At 37.3% G+C, this 11,988-nt stretch overlaps 1 protein-coding gene across 1 annotated transcript; it reads left to right on the forward strand.

The window, feature by feature from the left end:
• The first annotated feature begins 3,046 nt into the window (after nt 1–3,046).
• Nucleotides 3,047–8,575, forward strand: LOC117806621 (phospholipase A and acyltransferase 3-like). Its single transcript, XM_034675602.1, has 4 exons — nt 3,047–3,146; nt 4,754–4,862; nt 6,119–6,333; nt 8,146–8,575. Exons 1-4 carry the CDS (start codon nt 3,132–3,134, stop codon nt 8,350–8,352), a joined length of 546 nt encoding a protein of 181 aa, XP_034531493.1. The 5' UTR covers nt 3,047–3,131; the 3' UTR covers nt 8,353–8,575.
• Nucleotides 8,576–11,988: the final 3,413 nt, after the last annotated feature.

Here is an 11,988-nt window from a genome sequence, read left to right on the forward strand (position 1 = left end):
CCTTTTTGAGGGAAAACACAAGAACTAAATATTAAGTTTTTATCACAGTGTCTTTGCAGGCATTCTGAATCCAAACTAAATGCTCTCTATTTACATACCAAATGTATAAGTTACAATGTTGCTTTAGCTACTAAGCAGTGTAAATGAATCAGAGAGCATAACAGCCAAAAGTCAAACAGGGGCAGCACAGAAGAAGATCAAGAAGAAGAAGAAAACACTCAGGGCCTGATTCACTAAAAGACCACAAACTACATGCTAAGGATTAAATGCTCCACAAACTGTAAAAAGCAAAAAGTGTCACTTTGCATACATTGAAATGAACCATTCTACATTTATTTTGAGCAAAAAACAGTCGAGTAAAGTCAAAAGATCAGAACCTGACAGATAACAAGAAACAGAAGGACGCAGGTCAGGATATGCTGTGCTGTGCTGTGGTTAGTAAAAGAGGAGAGGTGAAGAACTGCAGGTGCAAGGGCGGATTCAGGGGGGTAGCTAAAACACAAGAATCTGTTCTCAATCAGACAAAAAGAAGACCCTGGAAAGAGAGAGAGAGGTAAGAGCTAATGCATGTGAATGTTTACTTGTTTAATGGAAGTAAAAATTTCAGCCACATGCTGCATATAGAAACTGCTTCTAGGTAGGTGTGCTATCCAAAGCCCAGAGTGAGTGATGCTTGGAGACTGTTTGAAGCAGTAAAACAGGTCACTGCTGATATGGTGCACAGTTCAATAGGTGTCTCAGTAAACGGCAGCGCGGCAACCTCACCAGAGTACAGAGAAAATGTAGTGTAGCGAGGACAGCGCATGTGAGTTTTTCAAAATACCAGGAAAGGCTTTTCTCAGAATGAAGGATGAAAAACTCCTTTCGTTGAGGTGACCAAAGACCAGGTCATTCCAAACAGACCTTTTTTGGACATTCCATGGAACCATAAAAGTGACATTTTGACTCCAAGATCTTATAATTAACTGCAAAAGCAGCCTCTCTACAGACCAGAGGTGAGTCCTCAAAGGTTTAGCGTATTGTACGTGTAATATCAGATGTTGAAAATATGAAAATAATATTTCACAATTCTAGGAATTATGGAATTAATATTTCATATACATTTCCTCGTATAGATTAATTGGGGCTCCACCCACTCACGTCAGATCCAATCACAGTGATTATTAATGAAAATTGAACACTGAAGATTGAACAAATAAAAATCAGTCTCTTTTATCATTACATCTGAAGTCATGAATTCTTGACAAACACACTGGCCCACCCTGCTTCGAAATGAATATAAAGACAAAATCCTTTATAATATATGAAGTGTAATATATATGGAATGATTAATAGTAGAAAATGATTATGGCAGATAATGAACAGATTAGATAAATAAAAGACAAATGGATAAACAGACAAATATACCTTTGAGCATGGATTGCTGGTGGTAGATTAAATCATGAAACTGGTGATAGCCCGAGGTATTCTGATCTAGTTTAGATTTTTTAAATGGAATTTTAGACGCTACTTTGAATCTCTGATTTGGAATTATAGTAAAAAGCTGTTGGACTTTCAGCAGGAGGCCTACATCAACATTTGACCACAGAACTTCTGGATACAGTATTACTGTCTCTCAGAACCATCAGAACCGTAATTTTATATATCCCATGTCCATGAGATTGTGAGGATTTCTGCTGCTGCTGATCGAAATAAAATTACTTATTCATTCATGAATTTACTATAAAGTGCTTGCAAAACATCTTGTGGGAGGATAGGCTTCAATTGAAGGGAAATATAGGAACACAAGACCTAATTTTGAAAATGTTCTAGAAATGTGGGAACATAGGGATGAATCCCATTGGACTTGCAGAGTGCACATCTCCAATTTTCAGCATGCAAAAATGAGAAGAAGATTTTCAGTGAGCAAAGTTCTGGATAATATTTTGGGTTAAAATGAGGGAGAGAACACAGAACAGTATGAGGATGAGCAGGTTTCTGAGGAGGAAGACAATGTGGAGTATCATCCAGAAGACACAGACACATCTGAAGAGTCTGATGAGGAGGTCACCGGTGGTGAAGCTGCTCCCTCTGAAAGATTCAAGTTCAAAAATGGTAAGATCTTTTGGAGCTCAGTACCTCATGATGTACATGGCAGGGCAGCTGCTGCACATCATCAAAATGACCCCTGCAATCACAAGTTTTGCTGTGACGAGAGTCAGTGACATCAAGACATGTTTTGAGCTATTTATGCCATTGTCACTAAAGAGAGTCATCATTGCTATGACAAACCTTGAAGGAAGAAAAGTCCACGGCAACATGTGGAAAGACATTGATGAGGAATACCTGGATGCTTATATTACTTTTTTTTGCCTTTTTCTTGAAGTAAATATATAAGGGTCGAAATTGACCCGTAACACCATAGATGTTACTATAGTTAATAATATTAAAATAAAAAAAATAAAACAAATTTATTTCAGAGATGTGTTCTAATTCCCCTCAGTAATAGTGAGGTAACACACCAACCTTTAATGTATTTACATGGTTCTCTTGAGGTTCAGTTTACCATTTTTTTTAATGGAAATCGAGGGGTATACTGACAAACAAAAGGCCCAGAGGCCCACACGAAAATATCAAAACCAATATTTTCATGGATAAGGAAGCCTAACAAGGTAACCAAGAGATGAGAAACAAATTGGATGATTTCAGTGTATTTTATAGCTGATTTAAGACACGGGTTAAAACTGACCCATTAACACAAGAGATGGTAACAGAAACCTAACACAAGAGGAAGGTTAAGTTGCAGTTTGGTTGAAACTCTAACTAAGAGAGACTTGCACTACCATGAGAGCAACTTCCAAACAACTAAAGAGAAACGAAACTTAGCCTTTGGAGCTTTATTGCCAACAGCCTGACATTGAAGATTCAACATTTATTGACTCATCAAGTTAATGATTAGCAAATACAGGCCATGCTGCCGATGTCTGCAGTATTCAATAATTTTATATGACCCATATCCGTGTGTATCTCACTGTTTAATGCCTGTCATCATACAAATGTGTTCACCACTAGACCACAGGAACATTTCATTTCCCTGTGAGCAGGAATAAGTCAGCTGCAGGTCGCTCCTGTTCTTAAGAAGAACTGAAGTCATGGCTCCAACAGCGGTGAGTGTCCCTTACTTTTTGGATTTATCTTAACAGGTTACTATAAAAAAATGTCAAGAAGACAGACAGACCAACAGTTACATGACCATTTGTATGGGCTGAAAGTTCATATGACTATTTTCCCTTATAGGTTACCATTAGTGGTCGGCAACTGGCGGCCTGAGGGCCAAATTTGGCCCACCCCAATAATACCTGGCCCTCCAGATGATTAGGATCCATTTGATTAAAAACTGAGTTGAAAAATTGATATTTGATATCACAAAAACGACAATTCCACACAAATTTCAGAACATGTATATTAACGTTGCGAGAAAATAAAATAAAATAAAGTATCATCTGCTTGACTTCAGATGCACACTGACTTAAACTTTATTGGCACATGCGCGCTCTCAGGAAAAGGAGGAAAAAAGAAAACTCGCTCTCTGTGTGACACTGCAACTGACAAAATGCAAAATCCCTTCCATTGAACCACAAAATAACAAGCTTGGCTCAAAGATCAAATAAATACAATGAAATTAAACAAAAGCAGCAAGTTCTGCTTGACTTTTTATGCATACCGGCTTGCGATAGGAAATGAGTCAATGTGCGTTCTGAGAAAAAGGAGGAAAATTGGAAACTCGCTATCTCTTTGCCACTGCAACAGACAAAGTTCAAAATCTGCTTCTTTGAAATAAAACAAATAGCCAGCTTGGCGCAAAGATCAAATTAATAAAAGCAGCAAGTTCTGCTTGACTTTGGACATGCACAGGCTTGTGATGGGAAATTGGGACATATGCAGCTGCGCACCTGAAACTACAGAGCAAAAAAAAAGAAAAAAAGGAAATTACTATATAAATAAAATCAAGCAACAATATGAATATTCAAAACTCAAAACGCTACTCACTTAATGGGAAAACTGACATCTCCCTTCAGTCACAATCTTTTGGATGTCTGGCGACAAGGATTGTCACTTTAATCCGTAAGCAGCTCTCCAAATTTTGTTGCGTCAGGCGGCTTCTCTCGTGCGTCTTGATGGCATTCATTGAAGAAAAGCTCGACTCACAAGTATAGGTAGAGGGAAACATCGTGAGCACATAAAAGGCGAGTCTCTAAATCCACCTGTACTCCTCTGAGCATGCGATCCAAAAATCCTCCACGGATTGCGCACTGAGCGCATCGCTGACCAGGGAGCTTGTTTGAAAATCAATAAGCTCCAGCTGAAATGTTTGTTATTAAAATGGCAATTATTTAACCATTAAGTCTTAAAAGACAGTGCGTGATTAAGTGATCAAAGACAGCAGCTTTATTACTGTCTGTTAAATTTGACTGAAAGAGTGGAGCCAAAACAGTAATAGCAGCCTGTAGCCTGCAGCTAAATTCATTGATTTTAAATAATTACATTTATTAAATTACATTTTTGTACAGGATATAAGCCTATAGATGAGAAAAAAGTTCAAGAGACAGACCTGAAAAAGTATTGCCTGATGAAGATGTAATCTTGGCCCACCAATGAGTTGGTTAGAAAACAATTTGGCCACAGGCAGTTGCCGACCCCTGCTTTACACCAATGGCAGGTATAGTTTATTATTTTCATTCAAAGTTTAACTGAAGTTTCTTTGTCATTGTAGCGTAAGCATGGTGCAAAACCTGGAGACTTGATCGAGATTTCCCGTGGGGCATATCAGCACTGGGCTGTCTACATCGGTAATGATGAAGTCGTCCATTTGACTATTGACGGTGAGTAAGCTGTGATGTTTGGTTTAAGGCGAAGTTCAATGTTTATTCGTACCTGAAGGTAGATTTAGTTTGCAGTGAGTCAGCCTCCTTTTAACATCCAACCAACAAACAACACAGGACAATACATGACAAACATAGTGACAAAGTGCCAAAGAAGTAACCCTCAATAAAAACAGGAAATGAGCAACCAATAAGAGCAAAGTCAATAAACACAAGATAAAAAGTGCCACCAGTGAATAAACAAGATAAAAAGGACCATAAATAATAAATAGTGGAGAACTTGATAGTACAGCATCAGGCTGTACTACTGTGACTTGTTTTTAATACTGATGGCTGCTGGAACAAAGCTGCTTTTATATTGCTTGGTTGAGCATGCTGGGACTTTAGTGGAGGAACAGGCCTGATCAGACAGGGTTCTGTTCACTGTCTCTCTTTGTGTTCTGTTTGTTAAAAAACTTGAGATCCAGCCAACAAGGTTATTACTTAAGTCGAAGTTTTCTAAAAGCCTCTTTGTTAAAACGTGGGGTTGAATTGTTTTAAAAGCAGATGTGAAATCACTAAATAAGTCTGGCATGGGTCCATTTCCCTTCCAAGTGTTTAAGAAGCAAGTTCATTAAAGTGACTGTGGCATCCTCCACCCCTCTGTGTGGCCTGTAGGCAAACTGCATAGGATCCAAGTCATGCTTGGTTCTCTGTAAAATCTCAGACATCACCAGCTTCTCAAAGTTTTTTATTACGATTGATGTCAGTACAATAGGTCTGAAATCATTAAGAGTTTTGGGGAAGCTGATTTTGGGTACAGGGACAACCACAGCATCCTTCCAGACTTTAGGTACGAGCTTCATTTTCAAAGACTGGTGAAACATGTTAAGAAAAAGATGGCACTAAGCAAGCTTCAACATATTAACAATAGACAGACGATCAGTCGAAAGAAAGGGCACAGAAAACAACAAATATAACAGATATAAACCAACAACATGGACGCCAAACTCTCACTGCCAGTTGCGGCGTACGCATGCGCCCAGTTTAACCATTTTAGAATCTCTACAAGACTTTTGAAACATAACTCTGCCTTCCTAAATACACACAGCCGCTGCAGTGAAACGGCTCATGGCTCATGGAATCACTTGTTGTTTTATATGAATTAGTGAAGGGAAATAAGTCCTTTAGTTTTTCTTGATTTTTATCAATCTCCTTTATATAGTGGCTTTATTGTAATTATTTTCTTTGTGTCTTTTCAAAATTTACACACACAGGACTGGTGAAATGTGACAACATCTGGAAAGTGGTTCTGAATGATAAGTTCAAAGTCAACAATCTCTTGGATAATGAGTACCACCCACATACACCTGATGTCATCGTTAAAGAGGCCAAAGAGAGGGTGGGGAAGAAAGTGCGGTACTCTTTGACCGACTATAACTGTGAGCACTTTGCCGCAGAGCTACGATACGGCAAGCCTGAGTCAAGGCAGGTGAGTACTCTGTCACTCTGATATTTCTATAAGATAACCACTCGAGATTGTTTTGAACCCACACATCAGGGTGTTTGAAATGTCTGAATGTTGAAACGAGGACAGTGATTCTGTCAGAGGTAAACAACAGAAAGGCATCCACTTTTACAGGTGAAGGAAATATATTACTGTCAATAGCAGTCAGCTTTAGCTTGTGTCACAAATATGCTTACATTTCCTGAAGCTACTTTATAAAACCTTTGACAGGGTTCCTACAGCTTAAGGCAAGTTCAATTCAAGACTTTTTAAGCCTTTTTTAATGCCATTTGAAATTAAATTTAAGACTAACTTCACAACAAACACAAATGGAATAAAAAAAGAGTCCCGGCTGCGAACACATCACTGTCTAGTTGGTTCAGCTATCGTGATTGTGCGATGTTACCACGAGTCATTCGGTAAATTATTTAAAAAAATAAATGTAACAATTTATTTTGGGATTTGAGACTATTTACAGTCATAAAATCCTACTTACCATGTGTTAACATTTTTAAGACTTTTGAAAGATTGATTTAAGATATTTTAATGCCAATTAAGGCCTTGTTTTTTTGCTATTTTTTATAGTAAGGGCAATGTCATGTGTGAAACCTTTTTGGTTTCATAAGACATCACAGAAACTGCAGTTTTACCTGGACATTTAAAATGTGTTTCATCCTGTGTACAATCTGCTCTTCCCGTGCGCCGTGGCCTGTTTGATTTTCAGTTTTGCTTTTAGTAAATTGACAAGGTCTAACTGCCACTGCAATGAGGTTCTAATGAAATCCGCCGTGCACAGAGGTGTCAAGTAACGAGGTACAAATACTTTGTTACCTTACTTAAGTAGAAATTTTGGGTATCTATACTTTACTGGAGTAATTATTTTTCAGCTGACTTTTTACTTCTACTCCTTACATTTTAAAAAATAGCCTTGTTACTCCTGTTTCAACTTGGTTTGTTTTGTCAATGTGTGAGTAATTATTTGAACTTGTAACAGCCTGTCCAGCTTAGTTTTTGTTCCTGCGTCTCCTGTTTCTGAGCACCCCTGAATGCAGCATGCTAACAGCGTATCCCTTGAGTAACGACAGGGAGAGAGCCTAGAAAAGTCTAAAGAAAGCTAAAGGCGTTTTTCGACCGGAGGAACTTTACCCCTGAACTACGTGTGTTTCGACCGACGGACCCAGGGTGAAAAAGTACTTAAGGGGTAGATAATCCCCTAAAAAGCCCCTGCTAGGGGGGTCCTCTCTCTGAACGGAATACATTTTATGAAACAAACAAAATCTAACATGAACATTAAAACAGTCTATATCAAAATAGAGAGTCCTCCTCTCTATCATCCGAGTCCTTATACAGTCAATGCTCGAGTCCAAGTCCAAGTCCGAGTCATCAGTGCTCGAGTCCAAGTCGAGTCACAAGTCCTGAAAACGGGACTAGAGTCGGACACGAATCCCAGTCCTAAACCTGAGTACTACAACACCTGTGGACACTTTTACACCAAGTCAGTTTCAAGACTGGTTTAGAGCCAGTGCCTAATCTGGAACCAGTTCTTTGGGTTTCAACCACTTAAGCACTGGTCCTAAACCAGAAAAGATCAACTCTTGGCTGGGCTAGAGGAAAGAACTGTTTACATCAGGGGCTAGGGGAAGGGTCCTCGTGATGTGGCTCTGTTGTGGCCCTTACCTGTAGAAAAGAAAGCTGGTTCTGAGGAGTCTCTCACTAACTCTGAACTAGCATCAGGACCACTTTGGTGGAAAGGGGGTAGAGGACTGTATAACGCTTAACTAATGTTTTGTTTTGCAGGTCAGAATTACAATTTTTAAAGTTCTTAGATATGTTGGAACTTGTGGAGTTATTGGAACTCTTGGAGCTTTTGGAGGTGTTGGAGCTGCTGCGGTTGCTGGAGCTATTGGAACTGCTTCAACTGCTGGAGCTTTTGGAGTTGCTGCATCAGCAGGTGTGGCTGTTGCATCTGCTGCTTCTGCCCTTTTCAAAAGACGCAAGAGATAAGTCGATTGAGAAAAGGTTATATATGAATGCAAGTATTTCATATAATTTGAATTGCAAATACACCAAGATGTATAATCCAAAGTAAAATGATCAAATTAAAAATGTTGTGTTTTTATTTCAAGTTGTATTGTTTACTATCAATATTATTTTGTTGAGCAAACAAGTTGAAGTCACATTTGTATTTGTATTGTGTTTCTTTGATTATTAAATCTTGGTTATTCTGCACATGGGTCCTACTTCCTCTTATTTCCCAGTGTGAAAAAAATTCCATGTTTTGTGTTTACTTCCTTCTGCTCTTTGCAGAAAAATGTAAACCTTGTTGAGGGAATAATGAGATTTAAATATTAACTTTTTATCACAGTGTCTTTGTAGGCATTCTGAATCCAAACTAAATGCTCTCTATTTACATACCAAATGTATAAGTTACAATCTTGCTTTAGCTACTCAGCAGTGTAAATGAATCAGAGAGAATAACATTGGACATGACAATATTTCTGCATTCATTGTTAAACAAGTAAAGCAGTCAATACTGCAGCCACTTGCTCATATTTTTTCTCTGTCCATGGCAACAGGAGTTGTACCAGAGGATTTAAAAATTACTAAAGTTATTCCAATGTTTAAAGCAGATGACCCATGCTTTTTTAATAATTATAGACCAATATCTATCTTACCTTGCTTTTCAAATATATTAGAGAAACTTGTATACAAAATAATTTATTTTTATCTAGACTCAAATTAAATTCTTTATGAACACCAGTATGGTTTTAGGAAAAATCATTCCATTTATATGGCCCTGCTTCACCTCACTGACCAAATAACCTCTACTCTTGATAATCACAAATATGCATGCAGTATTTTTTTAGACTTTTCAAAAGCATTTGATTCAGTCAATCATCATATTTTATTGCAAAAGTTGTTTAAATATGGTTTTCATGATATAACGTATAAATGGTTAGACAGTTATCTTTCCAACAGAAGCCAGTTTGTTCGTGTTGAGGGTTCCTACTCTGATAAAGCCAGACTACCATTTGGGGTCCCACAATGGTCCATTTTGGGACCTTTATTATTTTTGATCTATATAAATGATTTGTTCAATGCCACTTCTCTTTTTAGTTTGTTCGTTTGTATGTTTGTTTGTTTGTGTTTTGGTTTCTCCTCTACCTTCTTATTTTGATTTTATTTTACTCTATTTTATCTTTGTTTAATCTTGATATTTTTAGGGAGCCTTTTAAACATCTGGCAAGGGACTATGGATGTAAACTAGCATTTTGGCTAATTCTGGCAGATTTACAGAAGTGTTAATTAATATGCATTAATAAATAAATAAATGTTGTTTCACCAATAATTTTTGGAGATGACACAACTCTAGTTCTCTTCCACACATTTTAATTTGTTGATGAGGGATGCTAATATTGGTTTATCTGTCTATGTGAACTGGTTCAGGTTAAATAATATATCTTTGAATATTAAAAAATCTAATTTTATCATTTTTAGTGGTAAAAAAAAATACTCCAAGGATTTGTCTAAAATTTGTATTGACTCTGTTGAGATGCCTCAGGTATCAGCTACTAGATTCCTTGGAGTTTTTGTTGATGAGAATCTGAGTTAGAAAGAACAAATCGATTAGGTTTGCAGAAAAACTAATAAATCTCTTGGTATTATAAGAAGGATTAGTCATCTCATTACCACAAACTGTTTTCTTACTCTTTATTATAGCCTAATGTATCCATATCTTTCATATTGTAATATAGTTTGGGCTAGTACTTTTCCTACGACTCTCCATACAATTTTCTCCTTCAGAAACGTTTTGTTAGGATGGCAACTCGATCGAAGCCACACATCTCATCTGCTCCTTTGTTTCAGAAAATCCAGCTTCTTAATATCTATAACATCAATATCTTTCAAATATGTGTTTTTTTTGTATAAAATACAACATGAAGGGAATATCCCTGATCATTTCAAGTCTTACTTCAAATTAAATTCACAGGTCCACTCTTATTCAGCTCGTCAAACTTTATTTCTTCATCCTCCTAAATTTTTTACTTGTAGAAGTCAATTCTCGATACTTTTCAGGGGCAGCAAATTCTGGAATATTTATTCCAATGTGGCAAAAAACTGTTTATCTTTAAAATGTTATAAACGATGCTTGAAAAAACTTTTAACTACTGTTACTTAATATACTCATCATGCTCAACCTCATATTCATAAACAGGTGTCCATACACATAATAGTCATATTTTGTACTTTTGAATTCTGTTGATGTAATAACTGTATTTATATTAATAGTTAACTTTGTATATTCGCATGTTATTTTATTTTTAGTATCAACTATTGTCTTTATATGTGTCAATTTAGTATTTTTAAATTATTTTTTGATATTAGAACACTACTTGGGTGGAGGCTTCAAATAAGCTCTCTGAGTTTTCTGCCTCTTCCTGCACAGTATATCGTTTATCATTGCTATTTTTTGTGTTCATTTTTCTTTAATTGTGCAAATAAATAAACATAAACAAACATAAACATAACAGTCAAAAGTCAAACAGGAGCAGCACAGAAGAAGAAGAAAACACTAAGGGCCTGATTCACTAAAGGACTGTGAAAATAAGCCAAAAGATGTTGTCTGATTAACAAACCATGTGCTAAGGATTAAATGCTCCACAAACTGTGCTGGACAGCAAAAAGTGTCACTTTGCATACATTGAAATGAGCCATTCTACCTTTATTATGAGCAAAAAACAGTCGAGTCTAGTCAAAAGATTAGACACTGACAGATAACAAGAAACAGAAGGACGCAGGTCAGGATATGCTGTGCTGTGCTGTGGTTAGTAAAAGAGGAGAGGTGAAGAAATGCAGGTGCAAGGGCGGATTCAGGGGGGTAGCTAAAACACAAGAATCTGTTCTCAATCAGACAAAAAGAAGACCCTGGAAAGAGAGAGAGAGGTAAGAGCTAATACATGTGAATGTTTACTTGTTTAATTGAAGTCAAACTTGAATCGATGTGCTGTATGGACTAACTGCTAGTGAACTTACTTAAATGCAATACTTCTTCGTAGCCACGCTCTTTGAGGAAGTAGTGCTGTACTCACAACCAATCAGGACGGAGGGCCGGAGAGTAGCTCTAATTGGTCTTTGATAATGGGAGCGAGGGGAATTATAACATAGCTGGACACACAGGCATTGGAAAACTCAGAGATTTCACAATAATTTCAAATTACTCAATTGACTGATGAATGTTAATGGCTATTATGACTTTTTCTCCAAACATAGTAGAAAAAAGTAACTTTTAACTCCTTTCCTTCCAACAGCAGCTTTAAAGCAATAAAACAGGTCACTGCTGATATGGTGCACAGTTCAACAGGTGTCTCAGTAAACGGCAGCGCTGACAGACAGACAGGAAGTGAGATTGATGTTGGGAGTCAAATCTCTCCTCTGGCTTCTGTCCACTGCCAATGAGGTGAAGACGACCTCACACAAGTCAAGAGAAAATACGAAGAGCAAAGAAGAATAAAGATTCTTTGCTGTGATGCAGAGCTTACTGTTTGGCAGCTGTGTTTGATAAAGGGACCAGCAGCACTGATCTGAGAGGGGATCTTCTCCAAACATCCTGTAGAGCTGGAATGCCGGTTGGATCTTTGT

The sequence above is a fragment of the Notolabrus celidotus genome, chromosome 22, assembly GCF_009762535.1.
Source record: "Notolabrus celidotus isolate fNotCel1 chromosome 22, fNotCel1.pri, whole genome shotgun sequence".
NCBI classification, from domain to species: Eukaryota; Metazoa; Chordata; class Actinopteri; order Labriformes; family Labridae; genus Notolabrus; species Notolabrus celidotus.

Excerpts from the sequence above, each read along its gene's own strand:
- LOC117806621 (XM_034675602.1), top strand. Across the intron at positions 4,863-6,118 it reads CGTCCATTTGACTATTGACG|GACTGGTGAAATGTGACAAC; the intron begins GTGAGTAAGCTG and ends TTACACACACAG. Across the intron at positions 6,334-8,145 it reads GCAAGCCTGAGTCAAGGCAG|GTCAGAATTACAATTTTTAA; the intron begins GTGAGTACTCTG and ends TTTGTTTTGCAG.